Source organism: Lissotriton vulgaris, unplaced genomic scaffold (assembly GCF_964263255.1).
Source record: "Lissotriton vulgaris unplaced genomic scaffold, aLisVul1.2 SCAFFOLD_2664, whole genome shotgun sequence".
NCBI classification, from domain to species: Eukaryota; Metazoa; Chordata; class Amphibia; order Caudata; family Salamandridae; genus Lissotriton; species Lissotriton vulgaris.
The window spans coordinates 126151-143954 of record NW_028241534.1 but is presented as its reverse complement, the minus strand read 5'-3'; the positions used below and the strand labels follow the sequence as shown (position 1 = coordinate 143954).

Genomic DNA, 17804 nt, shown 5'->3' with positions numbered 1-17804 from the left:
CATCGAGAAAGCAGTCAACAACCAGCTCGCCGCCTTCCTCGAAGCCAACAAATCCCTCGACTCATCACAGTCCGGCTTCCGAGCCAAACACAGCACTGAGACCGCCCTCATCGCAGCAACAGACGACATTCGAACACTACTGGACAATGGAGACACAGTCGCCCTCATCCTCCTCGACCTCTCCGCAGCCTTTGACACAGTCTGCCACAGCACCCTTTTACAACGCCTCAACAACATCGGAATCCAAGGAAAAGCACTGGACTGGATCACCTCGTTCCTCGCCGGAAGGTTCAGAGAGTCCGCCTCCCACCGTTCAAGTCGGAGGCCACCGAAGTCATCTGCGGCGTGCCACAAGGATCCTCTCTTAGCCCCACCCTCTTCAACGTTTACATGAGCCCCCTCGCGGCCATCGCTCGACAACACAACCTCAACATAATCTCCTACGCTGATGACACCCAGCTGATCCTCTCCCTCACCAAAGACCCAAACACCGCCAAAACCAACCTACATGAAGGAATGAAAGAAGTAGCCGAGTGGATGAAGCACAGCCGTCTTAAACTGAACTCAGACAAAACAGAAGTCCTCATCTTAGGCACTTCCCCTTCCACCTGGGACGATTCTTGGTGGCCAGCTGCCCTAGGAAAAGCACCCATTCCAACGGACCACGCACGGAACCTGGGCGTCATCCTGGACTCCTCTCTCTCGATGTCCAGACAAGTCAGCGCAGTTTCATCATCTTGCTTCAACATCCTCCGCATGCTCAAAAAAACATTTCGCTGGATCCCCACCGAAACTAGAAAAACGGTCACTCACGCACTAGTTACAAGCCGCCTGGACTACGGAAACACCCTATACGCCGGTACCACCGCTAAACTCCAGAGAAAACTCCAACGCATCCAAAACGCATCAGCCAGACTCATACTCGACATCCCACGCAAAGACCACATTTCCGGTCACCTAAAAGACCTCCACTGGCTCCCTGTCAATAAGAGGATAACGTTCCGCCTCCTCACCCACGCACACAAAGCACTCTACGAACTTGGACCAGAATGCCTCAACACGCGACTATCCTTCTACTCCCCCTCCCGCCAGCTACGCTCCTCCAACCAAGCCCTCGCTGCGGTCCCACGCATCAACAAATCCACCATGGGAGGAAGATCCTTCTCCTACCTAGCGGCTAAAACATGGAACTCCCTTCCCATTCACCTCCGCCTCACTCAAAACCACCTAGCCTTCAGAAAGCAGCTTAAAACCTGGATTTTCGACAAATAATTCCCCACCCTTCCCCAAGCACCTTGAGACCCTCTGGGTATGTAGTGCGCTATATAAATTACCTGACTTGACTTGACTTGACCCTTACTTCTAAGTCAGGATAAGGGGATTACACTCCTAAATAACCCCTGCTCACCCCCTTGGTATCTTGGCACAAGCAGACAGGCTTATCTCAGAGGCAGTATGTAAATGTAAATGTAAATGTATAAATGTAAATGTATAGGCATTTATATAGCGCACTACTTACCCGTAGGGTCCCAAGGCGCTTCGACCGCTGCGAAACCCTTCCTGGCTTCCCTGAGAGATGGTCCATTATTGGGTATCTCCAGGGTGAGACCAGGCATCCCTGGCGGTCTGGTGGGGCTGTTAGTGAAGATGAGGCAAGCTAATGCCCAGAGTTGCCGAGTGTGATCGCCGATCAGAGTGGGCACCTAGGCGAGAGAATTATCGAGTCCGCTGACCCTGGTCCAGAAACATGCCGCACCGGGAATCGAACCCTGGTCCCGGGCCGTCCTCTGCTCTCGGGTCTGCCGCCTTTAACCAGTGAGCCACACTACTTCGCAGTGTGTTAAGCATTTGTGAATATACATAGTAATACAGTGAAAACACTACAGATGGACACAACACAGGTTTTTATAAAAAATAAGTATTCTTTATATAGACTTAACACAAGACCACAAACAACAAAAATCCACAATACTGTACTTAAGATTGACTTAAAGATGGTAAAAGTTACTTAGTTCAAGTTGATGATAAATGCAACAAAGCTCTCAACAAAGTGCCTGGATGCTTAACGCAAAATTAACAAAAGGCTCGCAAAAGGGGAGATGCATTGGTTCCGTGATCTGGGGTAGATGATCCGTTGTGCCTCAATGCTTGCGCAGATTAGGGGATGCGTTGTGATCCTTATCGGTGCGGGCTTGATGCATAGATTCTCGCCCTTGCGGTCCAGTTACGATGCGCAAGATGGTGCCTCGGTGTGATGCGATGATCCCGGTTAAGCATGGGCGGAAAATCCGTTTCGCTCGCGGATTTTGCGGATTTTCGGTAAATTCGCAATCCGCGAGATCCGCGAATCTCCCGCAAAATCCGCAAATCCGCGAGCAGCGGATTTTATGGCTTGCTCGCACTGTTCGCGTGAGTTCGCGGCTTGCCAGTACAACTTCGCACCCCGTGAGTAAGTGCTAAATTGCAGAAATACGATCTTAGCAAAACTGAAACTACTTACCAGGTTCAAAAGTTCAGGCTCATCATTAGTAGCCATTTCCTGTAGTGCTTCCTGAGGGGCCCCTCCAGAGTTCAGTTGCCAGTTGCAACTATTATGTGACCCTGCTCTGAACCTCAGAATAGTTACACATATGCCACAAAGGTCCTGAATTACAGCTAAGGGAGACAAGCAGGAGCCAGGCTGGAAGTTAAAATCCATTAATCAGCCCCTAATTCATTATTGTCAGTTGGGGCAGGGCAGGTGGTGTAACTAATTTTGCAACAATGAAAGCACTTAGCAAGTGCAAAAGATCACTAATCAGGAAGCACTAAGGAAGCAGGTGCCAGCTAAAAAAATATTCTGTGACACATTAATCAGCCCCAAATTAATTCAGGTCACTTGAGGCAGGGAAGGTGTGCTTTGCTTTGCCGAAAATAATGTACCCTGGACAACCAGAGGGTGTGGTGATGAAACAGAGGGTGGCATGGGTGGGCCAGAGGGTGGCATGAGTAGTCAGAGAGTGGCAGTGGTGACAGAGAGTGGCAGTGATGAAGAAGAGTGTCCCAAACAGGCTGGACACGTAGAAACAACAGTTCGCAAAACTTGCGACCCGACAGGTAAGTTCGCAAATTGCGAAATTGTAAAAACCCTCGCGAACTAGCAGAAACACGCGCGAACACAAAAAAAAAAAATCCGCAAATTCGCGGGAATTCGCAAATTTTGCGGATTGCGAGTTCGCAAATCCGCAAAATTCGCGAACGCGAGATTCGCAAAATTCGCCCATGCTTAATCCCGGTGCGATGGGAGAAGATGGCGCCCTTGATGCGACGATACGATGACGATGCATAGACGCCCTGGCAGCCTTGCGACAACTCTGTACTTGGAGCCGCGACAAGCACTGCGACACGCTTCTCCGGTGATGCGATGGCGACTCTCTCAGTGGCGTCACGCTTCTTCGGTGATGCGACAGCAGGCAGCTTTCGACGAAGACACTCTTCCTGAGAGATGCGGTGGTGGCACACTTCTCCGGCGATGCGACAATTTCAGCTGTGGCGGTGTCACGCTTCTTCTCGATGCGTTGCACTTCCAGCTCCCAGCGACACGCAGGCTTCTGCAGATAGAATTCCCAGCAAGGAAATTCAGGGGGGGAGCTGGAGTTGAACTCTATTGTCCCTGAGACTTCAGCAGGAGGCAAGCACACATTCAAGCCCTTGGAGAATATTCTGTAGATGATAAAAGTCCTTAAAAAGTTCATTCTCCTTTCCCTTGGCAATAAATAAACCACTGCAGGCCAAACCAGCAAACAGCACACTGGCAGAGGGGCAGTCCAAATTCCTGCAGCTTCCTTGGTTCTTCTCTTTGGCAACATTTTCTTGTTCCCAGAAGTGATCTAAAGTTCTTGGGTCTGAGTCCCAATATTTATACTGCTTTTCTCTTTGTTCTCTGAAGGCAGAGGGACCTTTGCCTAGTCCGAACCAGTTCCTGAGCACTCTGTTTAAAGGACTCCTTCTTTCCATTCAGAGCAGAAACTTCAGACGCCCCACAGGAGGTGGAGCCAGCATTGTGGAGGGAAAGCACAGCCCTGGAGCACTTTGTTGACATGGTTCCTTCTCTTCTTTCACAGTGCAGGGCAGAGACATCAGCTTCACCCCAGGAGGTGGAGCCAGCATTGTGAAGGGAAGGCCCAGCGCTATTCAGGTCCCATGTGCAACCCCTCCCTCCCATCTAGATGCAGATCTCCCTATTCACCACTGGGCTGACTCATTCTGTCTATTGGTATCCCCCAACCCTGTCACTCAAACTCCAGACAAGGATTACACAACCTAGCAGAGGCAGGCTTTGGATAGTTAGACTAGAAAATACCTACTTTCTAAAAGTGGTATTTTCAAACACAGAATGTTTAAACCAACTTTACTAAAATATGTATTTTATCATTCTGAATTCAGGAATACTAAATTCGACTGTCTACCATGTTCCCTCAGTCAGTTAGGATTATAAGATGTAATAATCTAACTGCCCATGCTGGCTTATGGAGAACAGGTAGCCTTGCAATAGTGAAAAACGAAAATGGATGCAATTCACTATTAGGACGTGCTACACACACCAGGGCATGTCCTATCTTATACTTGCAATGCTCCCTGCCTTGGGCCTACCTTAGGGGTGTCTGATATGAAGAAAAGGAAAGGTTTACAGAGTGGCAAGTGGGTGCACTTGCCAAGTCGACATGGCAGCCGTAGACTGCACACAGGCCTTGCAATGGCAGACCTGGGACACACTTTACAAGCTGCTTCTGTGGGTGGCACAACCAGTGCTGCAAGCCCACCAGCAGCATTTGATTTACAAGCCCTGGGCACACAAGCTGCTTCTGTGGGTGGCACAACCAGTGCTGCAAGCCCACCAGCAGCATTTGAATTACAAGCCCTGGGCACACATAATGCGCTGTACTAGGGTCTGACAAGTAAATCAAACAACCCAATCATGGAATCACTAATTAGTACATCAATTTAACAGTGGGAACACTTGCACTGTGGCACTGAATAGCAGTACAACAGTGTCCAAAGTATATAACCAGCAAAAACATATAAAAAACAAAGGGGGCAATCCGAAAAATGGAAGGGAGACTCACGCCAATGATGCCAGGTCTAACAGGCATTCTTTGCATGAGCCCAACAGCCCATGGGGAGCTGTCTTTTTGCACATGAGGAGTATAAGTGGGGGCTATTTCCAAGCAGCTGAGAGTAAGGTGGTGGGAGGGACAAGGTCTTATGAAAGTTATACATTGGAAGGCTGCCGAAGATATTGGTGCTCAGAAAAAGTCAGAATCGAAAACAAAACGGGAAGCAGACAATGAGAATGAATGAAATAGAAGTGGGAGAAAGGAAAACAAGTGCAAGAGCGATTAAGGAAGGGCAATGATGGATTGATAGCAAAAAAATTGTTCCAGCAAGATGGATGGAAACAGTACTTCAGCATTGCAGGACACAGTATGCTGCATCCAATAGCAATGGGAGGAAAACTAAGTGGCAAGCATAGGAACCAATGAAAAGCACAGAAAGGATTGAGGCGGGATAGGAGTCCCATTTAAGATATATATTAAATACAGTAGATTTCAAAAGCACAGCGCAATTGCTGGGTAGGCAAAACCTAAAAAGTATGTAACTTTCAAAAAACCACAAATATCTAAACTTTCTTTACTCCAGCATCTACTCTTCTTAAACAAAGTCCCTTATAAATGAAGTGCATCTGCCATCACGCAGACAATTTTTAAATGTATAATTGTTTTTGTTAATATATGTACCCCTACAACAGGCTCTACTATAAGCACCACTTCCAAAACACTGACCACATCTACTAGACAAGCAGTACCCATGGGGTAGCTGGAAAGGATACGTCAGGGAAGGGCCAGACCTACTGCAATGTGATCTCTGTACAGTAGAAGTCAAGGAGAGGGCATTAGCAGTGTGACATAGTGTTGATCATTGGGAGACCCCTGTCCATGTTATCCTCTTATCCTCATGATGGTGGCCATCAGAACGTGGATGTTCTCTCATTCCTAATCACTGCATCTGGGACCAAGGTTTTTTTCTTTTGACGATACTCCTTCCTTCTCACCACAAATCACTTGTATTTCTGCTACCTGCTTCTGCTACATTTAAGTGCTCAGACATTTCATGCTGGAAAGCAGTAAAATCATTGTTCAGATGGTCTTTAATTCATGCCTGTACTAGGGAAATTCACTTTATCTGTCCCGTCCCCATTATCATACGGTTAGCCTACAGGTTGTGTAAAATGCTACGGCTGAGTGTGTCATGGGGAGTCCTTGGCAGGCAGGTTACACTGGTTTCCGACTGAGGCAGATCCAATGTTCAAACCACTCTGCATCTGCCAGTGTGTTTTATCAGAAAAACGTCTAGCTTTCTTTAAGGTTGTTTTTTCCTTTTGGGATCAATCAATTACAAACTGGTGATAAGATCAAAGGATCATTCCCAAAATGTATTTGCTGGAGTGGAGGATTGTAGCATCAAGACTTCATTCATATAAGATCAGAAGGGGCCAAGTGTGGAACCTGTGGAATCCGGTCATATTTAAATAGTATAGGAAACATACTGACTCCACTCAGGGTAAGCAGCGGAACTTCAAGGGCAACAGAAGTAGTAGTAGTACGTAATACTCTCAAAGGCTCCGACATTCCTGGTTATTTCAGCATTTCACTTGGGATTAGCTCGTTCACAGGGCATTGCATCTACGCACTTTGGGGACGATTACAATGGTGTCGGAAAAGGCTCCGACCGTCGGTCAGAGCCTTTCCTACAGAATCGTAAGGTACAGGTCAGATTGCTATCTGCCCGCTCATTATAATAGAGGCGGTCAGAAAGGAATCTGACCGGACATTCCGATGGAGAATCCATCTGCCAGTCGGAATACCGTCAGTAATTCCAAGGGTAATCCCTCTGTCCACAGAGGGATTACGATATCGGATTTTGACAGCCTTTGTGTGTCAGCCTTTCTAACACTATAAAGGTTGTCTGAACTCGACTTTTGGGGTACACAGCCGGGACCCCATGGGTATGCGGCCTCCAGTTGGAACTCCAATGTTGATCCCTGCACCCTGTGGTGCCTCCCACGGGTTGAAGGGATGAACTGCACCTCCTATTTTACAATGGGAGCATGTATTCGGACCAGAATACATGCTCCCTTTGTATAGGCATGTGACTGAACAGTGTTCAGTCGCATCCCAATTAGTCAGTCGGGACCGCAGAATGAGTGTCCCTTGACTGAGACGATGTCAAGCAGAGGAAACTCAGCCCAACATCGTAATGAGGCCTTTTATTGTTTGCTCCGTTTTTGGGTCCCACTTCCCTCACTACTTAGTGCGCTCTACACACCTTTGCTATTCCCAGTACTAGCACATTCTAACAGTCCCTTTCCTGCTACCTTTCTTTATCCCCTTCGATGCACCCGTCGGCCAATGGCCGTCACAAGCACTACCTCGGTAGTGCTGCGGACATCCGTTGGCCGACGCGGCCCCGCCCTCTCAATAAAACCACTGCGGCAGAATTGCTGCCGCAGTTAAGCGGTTATTTTTGCTTTGAATTTCATTATAAGACTGGAGGCTTCTGTTAGGCACACTCTTTTGTAGCCACCTCAGACAGTAGCACCTTTAAAGAACTATTCCAAACAAGAACAATCCAGCAATAGAACTTGAACAATCCATAAATGTTACTGTAATAGAACACTCTTCCTCTTTTAAATGCTGCTTTTGGATCAGATAAGTACCATAACTATATATTACATACTATATATGAGGGCTGCACTGTGGAGTGAGTGGGAGGTTTTGAAGAAAGAATCTGTGCAAGAAGAGCTTCTAATGTATAGAAGCTGGTGTTTGTTTAATGGCAAAGGAACGGTACAGGTCATGAATATTAAATAGGGGCAGCCAGACACAGCAACTACCAGTCCTGTCTTGAATTTTAGGATCCTTGACACTGACTTTGGTATTTTTGGCCTCAGGGATAAAAACGTCTGCTTCAAGAACAGAAAGTAAACAGTCTCTTTCTGTACTTTCCACTTCTTGCACTTCCTCTAGCCCATGACACTTAGAAGGTTGTTGAGGGGATTAAATGGGACCACGGGGCACATTGTAATGTGATAAGTGTCATACAAAGAGTGGTGTCACTTCTGCTCCCTTAATGTTTTGATGACTTGTTATTTTATGTTATGTTACGTATGTAGATCTATACAGCACACTGTCATCTCTCATAGTATCCTGGTGCTGAGTAGGTATGAGGCTTGCCAAATTTAGGGCCTAGTGGGACTACTAGAAAGCCAGGTCTTTAGCATCTTGCAGAATTCAAAAAGTGGGGAGGAGGCTCTTAAGTGCAGGGATGGGTTGTTGCATTCTTTATGGGCGATGTAGGAGAAGGTTTCACCGCTTAATCTAGTTTTATGCATGCATGGGATGTGTGCGAGTAGGAGTCCGCTATTTTTAACTTGCTTAGCTCAATGTAGATAACATGATTTATATAAATATGACTCCCTTGCTATTAGAAAGGTATTAGCCTGATAAGGTGAATAAAGTGCCTACAAGATCATATGAATTACACTGTTTCACTCTCTCTCTTCCACTTTACTCTGAACAAAATTCCTAAAGGCAGTTACATACTTTTTGAAACTACCTTTAATGCTGTTCTTCGATATTACTTGATTACCTTCAATCAATTATGTCTGTAATACAGATCAGGCACGAAGGCAATGCCTGCCTTAATTTGCATGAGGACGCACCCCCACTGCCAATAAGGGGACACCCTCCTAGGATTATGCTGCTGCTACATTCGCACCAGAGCAAGATATATTATACAAAGGGAAGCCTAAGCACCTGCAGCTCCTTTTGTAATATTAAGGTGCAATGGAGCAAAGAAGGTGGACACACTTGCCCACTGCGCCCCTCCGGTACATTGTGTGATAGAATCTTAGATCATCCTTACACATCCCTCCACCATCTTACCTCAGTGAGCATGACAAGGCCAATTAGGTATGAGAAGATGGAGATAAACAGAATAAGTAGTTCCCTTCGATGCTTCTGTCGAAAGATGTTCGGATACATGTCGATCATGGCAGTAACCAGTCCCTCCACACCGACAAACTGGGAAGAGAAGTTCAGTTCAGTTGTTAAAACATGCCTTCAATGTTTAGCAGTCATTGAGGTGTGCTTGAGGAGTGTTAAAGTAAGCTTGTAAATCCACACTGAGACTTTACTGAGCCCAGAGCTTAATGTGTAGAAATATAAAATAAGAAAAAGGTGCAGTGTCTCAGTTTTTGTGAGAAGCCCACTGCCAGAGCTGCTGAATACCAAGGCTGTCTACTCTTAATTCCACCTCACACCTCCTTCTTCCACCTCCTTACACATTCTGTTGCTTCATCTCACTCACCAAGGTTCTTTTTCATCCATGCTTTCTCTATTTAGGTCTGTTTTCTAATCTTTGTCTTTCTTCTTTCTCCTTTTTCTGCCTTTCTATCAATTGCTCTGAGTCTAGTTCCGGTCTCCAGAAATGAGTGCGTGTGTTCATCAACAAAACTCAACAGCATAAATTAAGCATCAAGTGTTTAATTTGTAAAATATGAAGCGCATGTGCTCACATTTGGAGAAGTGTGGCTCACTGGTTAGAAGCGGCAGACTCTGATGCAGAGATCTGACCCGGGACCAGGGTTCAATTCCTGACCCGGCAGGGTCTTGGGCTCAATGTCCACAGACTTGATAATTCTCGCCTCGGTGCCTACTCTAATCATGGGTCCCACTCTGCAACTCTGGGCAATAGTTTGCTTAATCTCCACAACGGCCCTGAAAGCGCTGGGATGCCTGGCTTTCACCTTGGAAGTGCCCAGTAGGGGGCATCTCACAGGGAAAGCCAGGAAGGGTTCCACAGCGGTATACAGTGCCAGGATGCCTGAAAGGTGATAGTGCGCTTTACAAGTATACATACATTTACATTTACATTTTTTAAGAGGCCACACCCACTTTACCGGCTCCACCTACTTCTGCCAAAGGCTCCACCCACTGCCTTTATCGGTTCACCCACTGCCTTTATCGGTTCCACCAACTGCCTTTATCAGTTCCACCCACATCCACAAGCCTTAACACACCATAGCCACCTCCTCACATCTTGAGTTCCGCAAGAAGCTGAAGACCTGGCTCTTCAGATAAGCACCTCGGAGACCTCATACCTTCCCAAGTGCCTGGATATCCTCTTTGATGATTCTTTTTTCTACAACTCAATATAACTTAACATAATGTACCATATAGGAATCCGATGACAACAAGCTAAAAGTAAACTTAAATTGGAGAATGTTTGTAAATCTCAAAATGCAGCACCAGGAAGGGTCATTAGCGGACTTTTAGGTAGCTTTGCAAATTAAAGATATCAATCAATCAGGTGTTTGTTAAGCCTGATTACTCACCCGTAAGGGTCTCCAGGCGCTAGGGGGGGTAGCAGGCTCCAGTCCATCAAGGGGGGTCTGCCGAAGAGCCAGGTTTCGAGGTTTCTTGCGAAGATGGGCAGCGATGTTGTCTATCTGAGGTGGAGTGGCAGGGCGTTCCAGGCTCGGGCCGCAAGGAAGGAGAAGGAGCGGCCTCCCGATCTGCTCTGTCTGGTGTGGGAGAGCACAGCGTAGGAGATCTGGGCAGATTGTAGGGTCCTCTGGGGTCCGTGGAATTTGAGTTGGCTGTTCAGGTATGCTGGTCCAGTGTTGTGGAGGGCCTTGTGGGCGTGGGTGAGCATCTTGAGGGTGAGCTGCGATGGCGAGCCAGTGGAGTGTGCGCAGGTGCTGGGAGATGTGGCAGTGTCTTGTCAGGTCGAGGACTAGTCTTGCGGCAGCGTTCTGGATGTTCTGTAGCTTGCCTGTGAGGTTTTTGTTCATTCAGGCATAGAGTGTGTTGCCGTAGTTGAGTCTGCTGGTGATCAGGGCGTGAGTGACGGTCTTTCTGTGTTTGAGGGGTATCCATTTGAAGGTCTTACGTAGGAGGCAGAGGGTGTGGAAGCAGGAGGACAAGACGGAGTTGATCTGGTGGTCCATTTTGAGCTCGGAGTCTGCCATGCCGCCCTTAGCACAGCCAAAAGCCCACCCTCAGCCACTCTCCAATGGCTGGAAACAAACCAATGTTCTGTGAACATCATGCGCGACTTGACATCACTAATGTGATGACGACGCCCCTTCAATATGCCTGGACCAGGGTGGGACTTCCGAGGACATACCAGGCAGCCCCAGAAGGAGAGCAGGAATTCATTTTTAATAATTACCGGGGCAGGACTCAGAGAAAAATAGCATAGACCCGGCCTGGTAAAATAGGTGCCGGTGCTGAGCACCGTAACGCACCGGCACGAATTAAGCACTGTGACTACCATTTTTTGCCTACCACGCCACCTCAAACAGAAACCAACCACATGCAGCTCACCATTGGTCCTGCTCCAATATGAACAGCCTGGTCAGAACTGTCAGGCCAGATCCCCTCTAAGCCAGAAAAGAAAAAATCCAGACTAACTTCAGCTTATTTGGGCCTCTTTAGGGGGAGTTGCACTTGGTTCTGTTAACACTTTGTGCATAGAACCCACCCACTATACAGGCTCATCAGACAAGTCAAGTTTGATTCCAGTGGCACAGTGAGCAGAGGACCCACGTCTGGGCATACCCATTGCATTTAGGGTGTAAACTGCAACAGTAACTAAGTGATGGATGCAACACTTGAATTAATCTCAGCAACTGGCAATCGCTCGGGCTGCATCCCGATCTATTGTCTTTCGCACACCATACCACCCCCGATTGGAACTCGCCATTTGCAATTTAGTCTTGACCTGCTCCAATGGGATCTGTTCCACCCAAACTGGAAAGTCGGGTCCTCTCTGAACTGGAATACAAGCAAACTAGGACCAGTTTCACCGTTATCATTGCTCCTCAGGCAGGTATAGCTTGATTCCAAGGGCACAGTAAGTATGACACCCATGCCTGGGCATACCTGTCACACATAGGGCATCAACTGCAAAAACAACAAGGTGATGTATGCAATGCTTGAATTGAATCTCCGCCTCTGGCAATTGCTCAAGCCGCATCCCAATCCATAATTTTTCACTGATCATGCCACTTCAGTTTGGATACAGCTACATGCAAATCACTCTTGACCTGCTCCGATGGGACCAGACCAACCTGAAGTGCCAGGCCAGGTCCTCTCTGAACTGGAATACAAGGAACCTAGGACTGCTTTTTCCCTGATAAAGTTCATCAGCCAGATGCAGCTTGATTTCAGTGGCACAGTGAGTACAGGACCTATGTCTTGGCAAACCCACTGCACTTGGAGTGTCAACTGCAACAAGGTGATGGATAAAATGCTTGAATTATTCTCATCCACTGGCAACCCCTTGGGCCGCATCCCATTCCATCATATTTTGCTCACCATGCCACCTCAGTTTGGACCAAGCCATATCCATATGAGCCATATCCATATGCCCCAATACAATGCCCAAAACAATGCCTAGTATCTATGGGAACAATTCATAATTTTCATTACGGTGATGGTCTTGCATTCATTGCTAAAGCATTTATGGGAGCTATATCTGCTCTTGGGGAACAACTGCAATATTCACACCCATTCCAGTTGTAATTGAATGACATAGTAGAACAAGCTAATAGCATGTTTAAAACAAGCCTAGATAGCTAAGGTATTGGATATGGGATTGACCAAGCTACTTAGCCTTTATGGAGATCAGAGTGTCTTAAATAATTTGCCTAGAGGCTTATTAGGTGGTCACACCCCATACAAGTTACTCTTCTGTATACAAATATACATGCCTGATATTGATGTCCCTGGAAAGGTGACTGTGTTGAAAATATCTCATGCTTTTCTACTTCAATCTGCTGCAGACTGTTCAAGATACTAGATCTAAATTATATAATGTTTATAACTCTGACTCTGCCACTAAAGAAAATAAAGTTGCTAACACTGCTGATGGGTGGCTGGTTCACTCTGGTTTAACTCTGGTCTTGTATCTGGATTGCTACTGGAGATATATGCGTTCTAATGTGGATTGTAATGTGGAGGTGCCAGATTTGGTGCCTTTAGAAGGTGTAAATGGGGGCTTTGTCTCACAGAAGAGATATGTCTTGAGTGCTTTCCGAAATGATAGAAGATTGGCATTTTGTCTCATACCGATAGGGAGTTTATTCCTGATAGAGGGTCCTATGTATGAAAGTGCTCGGCCGCCCTGCCTGGCCTTCTTAATGGAGGGAATTTTTAGTAAGGATTGGTTGCTTGATCGCAAGAGATGTTCCGGTTTATGGATTTGGAATTTCAGACTCAGGTATTGGGGGCCTGATCCATAGAGACTCTTATGTATGATGCAGCAAATCTTGAAGTTGATTCGCTGACGTATGGGCAACCAATGGAGCTGTTCCAGTAGGGGCCTAGAAGGTGTTCTCGAGGGAACATTGAGGACCAGCCTGGCCGCAGTGTTTTGGGCCACTTGAAGACGGTTGAGCACGTATTAATTTGCTGAGATTAAAAGACCATTGCAATAGTGCAATCGACTTATTTCAAGGGCCTGGACAAGGGTCTTTCTATAATCATCTGATAAGAAGGGAAAACCCCTTCTTAGGAGACCGATTGTTCGGAAATAGGATCCTGTCACTAGGTTCACATGTTCTTTTAGAACCAGGTCTTGATCCAGTCTTACTCCCACATTTTTCACTGATTGCTTTGGGCAGGGGACGGGTCCTAGCTATAAGGGCCACCAATCCGGTGACCATCGGAGATTGGCTTTCCCGAAGAGCATGACTTCTGTCTTGCCGACATTACACTGGAGGCAGTTGGAAGCCATCCAGGTGGATACCGCTCTCATACCCTCGGCAAAGGAGTTCTTAATTTCCGGGGTGAGAGTCTGGAAGGGAAACAAGAGGTGGGTGTCGTCGGCATACGACACAGGAGTAAACCCGTATGCTCTCACAATGTCAGCAAGGGGGGCCATGTACACATTAAATAATGTGGGGCTTAGACATGAGCCCTGTGGAACCCCCTTGATGAGCTCCCTAAAGGTGGAACAGTAGGAGCTCAGGCTGACACTTTGTGAGCAGCCAGTAAGGAAACTCTCCAGCCAAGACAGAGCTACGCCTTCAATTCCAACTCTCTGCAAACGGCCAAGAAGGATCTCATGTGACACAGTGTCGAAGGCTGCAGACAGGTCTAACAGCACCAGAATCATGGAGCCTCCTCTATCCTGTGTGATCTTGATGTTATCTGCCACGGAGAGGAGCGCGGTTTCGGTGCTGTAGTTGGGTCTGAACCCTGATTAAGAATGGTCCAGACCCCCTGTGGCCTCGATGAATTTTGACACATGTGTGTTCACATGCACCCACATTCTTCTTCACAAGGAGCACGGCCAGCCCATAGGTAGTGAAACGCCGATCTCTCAGCGTGTAGGAAGTATCCCACAATGCATCGCAAATTTAAAGAGACGGTGTCTCAATCTCAAGTGTTAGTGAAATGGAAAGTGAAGATGTTCCGTTTTCATTTACCAAGAAACATATTGTATACTAAAAAGGTTCTTAAAAATATAGTGTTTTACTGAACGATTAATTGGAAGCTGTAACTCTGTCTTCAATTGCAATGTGGAATGGGAATAATACAGATTCAGATGAAAGATTTATCGTTACCACGAACCTTAGTAGGGGGTGAGAAATTGACATCTTGGCTACAGTGAATGAAATGGGTCGCATGTTGTTGAGAGAAATGAGCAGGACAGCAGATTTGCTGATTGAAAACAATGAAAAAAATGAAAAAATGAGATGAGAAAGAGGATGGTTGAGTGCAAATCCTTTACAAATTGCAAACAGTAATACGATCGTTCTATTTCACTAACACTTGAGACGATAGAAGTATTCAGCAACTTTTTACTCTTACTGGGTACGTAACATACAACATACCACTGATTAGATTTTTGATCTTAAACGCAATTGCGGGCCCCGTAACTTAAAACGCGTTCACATTTTTGCAGATTTTAATCAAACTTACGTCCCGAGTATCAACGGATGCAAGCAATCCCATGGCTTAGGTGAGAGGGGTCGTTTTGACTTTTCTCTTTCTATATCCACCAGCTTTACTCACGTTACCTAAAATTGTCGTATCTTGACCATTTAGACCATCCGGTGAGCAGTACTGGGACCACGTGTGTTCACTATCACCGCTATGAGCTAAAGATCCCAGATTCAGAGTGAATCCCATAAGGCAAGCGAACCTTCATATTCTTATAACAATACTCTTGTCGTTTACGGGTGGTGGTATCCACGTCATGCATTACCTTTATAAACTTTACACGCTGGGGTGACCTTTGAATATTGGAACTCGTTCCAATTAGGATAAAAACTCCACTCCCTTTCCTTTCTTTAATGAGCACCCACTTTAGTTTTGAGTGCAAATCCTATATTTTTAATACAGTGGATTTACTGCGTTTGTTGTGTTATAGATCACTGTGGATTGGTACAAAATTGAGAAGATATCCCTATTGATTGAATTGTTTCTCCCCTGATGAAGGGTTCCGATTGTTGAACCCGAAATGCATTGGGATTTTGGGACTTTTTAAGTCAATAACGTTATTTTTCATTCACATGCTCAAATGTAATGTTATGTTACTTAACAATATGAAAAATATAGTACTTGTGAAAAGGGACACATGTTTATCAGTATGCATATCATTTTTATAACCATGTATCTACGTTTTTTTGCAAAATAATGATTTGTAAGTTGACATATATAAAAAATACTTTTGCCTTGAGCATTTTCGATTAATTGTGTTTGAACTTAATTTAAATATTTCAAAGAGACATTATTGTCCATTAGCTCTGCACTACCCTGACTGTGGGTTTCCCACAGTCCACCTTTGTAGTTTTCTATTGAGAAATCATTGGGTCCTTTCTCAACACAGGCAGTAGCACGCAATTACTTCACAAACAGATACAAAACTCTATTATTGGTTTAACTGATAAAAAACAGACCGCTCAATTAGGTGTGCAATCACATGTTCATTTTTAGTTGTCATATAGATGAGCACAGAGGTCCAAAAACACACATGGAGCAAGAGTACAGAGACAAGAGCACTATGTCAATCGAGATGTAGGTCGTTCATCTGTGTATGCTAATGTACGGAGTCCATCATTAATCCCAGATATCTTTGATATATAATCATTCATCTTCACTAGAAGTGGAGGGGGGTTAGACAACTCTGTCTTATAACATGACAGGGCTTTTCATGGTACATTGTTTATTACCCATGCTAGCAATAATTTTGGAATGCATTTGTTTTAATGGTGGCACAAATACTGCATTTTAGAACACAATATTCTAAACGTCCTCCATGTCTCTTATTTATCTTATTGTGTACAAGTACGCATGAGAGAGCAAAAGGATGTGTTATGTTACGGCGATTGCTGAGAGGGTTGAAAGGGTTTTGTAAGGGGTGCCAATTCACCTGTCCCTCTGGTAAGGTTAGGAGAGCAAGTGAGGCCCTATAGCTAGTTGAACTCGGGCTCATAGAAACTGCTGTGGTAAGGTGACCTAGTCCCTACATGCCAAGGTTCAATGGTTCCAAGCATAGTTCTGTTCTTGAGCAAAATCCCTGCAACAACAGCTCTGAGGTATTCATCCAGGGCATAACCTGGGGCTGCATGAGCATGGAGTGAAGGAGTCACCGAATTTAGTTTCACCCAGGGAGCTGTCTGAGGAAAGGCTGGCTCTGATACAGATAGAACTGAGTGGGTGCTTGAACACAACTATGAAATAGGCCATTCTCTATCAAACTTTTATGAGAAAATGGTTGTTATTATTTTGTTTAATTCTTTTTACTAAACAAATGCTCAGCTATACGTCATAGTTAAAACAGTCATTTCAAGACAACAGAGTTTAAGGATCCAAAGCCCAATGACATATTATTGCAGTTACGAGATTATTTGTGCCCTCCATTCCCACAACACCGCTTAGTATTGTGGTTCTTCTAATAACTATTTATTCTGCACACTTACCCCACACCTTGCCCCACTTCCTCAGGCACCCACAGCTTTGGTATACCACTTTTTCAGCTGTGCAGCACTAGTCAAGACCCTCTCATTCTGTGACCTTTGGGGTTTGCGATGCCCCCACCCCCTTGTGATATTCCTTTTAGCTATGATATGGGCTAATATTAACCATATCTTGGTGTATTTTGGCCATGGGGTGTCCCCTGTCACAAATAATATATGCCATTGAGCATCTAGTGGGACCTCTTGACCCATCATCTCAGACATCACCCGAGCTATTTCACACCAGTACTGGTGAAGCAGGGGGCAGTCCCAGGGTTTGTAAAAAACATGTCCCTACCCCACCCCAGCAACTCATGCAACTATCAGTATCGCTCCAAACCATATGGTACAGCATGAGCTGTATAATATTCGGAGTTGCAGGAGGCAAAACCGTGCTTTTGTGTCCACCTCCTGGGGCTCTGTATTGCCTCCGCCCATTTGTCATTTTCCAGGACACTGATCTCTGTCTCCCAAGCCTCCAGGGCTGCCCCCTGGGGGTCAGGGGTGAAAGTAATGATCTTTTATATAAGGGAAGTGGCCTTTTCCAAGATCGGGTCTAACAGCACCCTGTCTAAGCATGGGAAAATTTTGCAAATTCGCGATCTGCGAATTTGCGGATTTGTGATCTGCAAAATTTGCGAATTCGTGCGAATTTGCGTATTTTTTTATTTTTGCATGTTCACGGGTGTTCGCGGGGCGCTTTGCATGTTCGCGGGTGTTCGCGGGGCGCTTT

The 17804-nt window shown here is 45.8% G+C and overlaps 1 protein-coding gene across 1 annotated transcript in view; it reads right to left on the bottom strand.

The window, feature by feature from the left end:
• The window catches only part of LOC147671268 (sodium- and chloride-dependent GABA transporter 2-like), a gene marked incomplete at its 5' end in the record, with an annotated part of 176156 nt that overhangs the window by 32448 nt on the left and 125904 nt on the right, over window positions 1-17804 (bottom strand). Inside the window, one exon of the mRNA XM_086948113.1 lies at window positions 8985-9122. Within this exon, the coding sequence (XP_086804239.1) occupies window positions 8985-9122 (138 nt within the window). The remainder of the gene's footprint in view (window positions 1-8984; window positions 9123-17804) is intronic.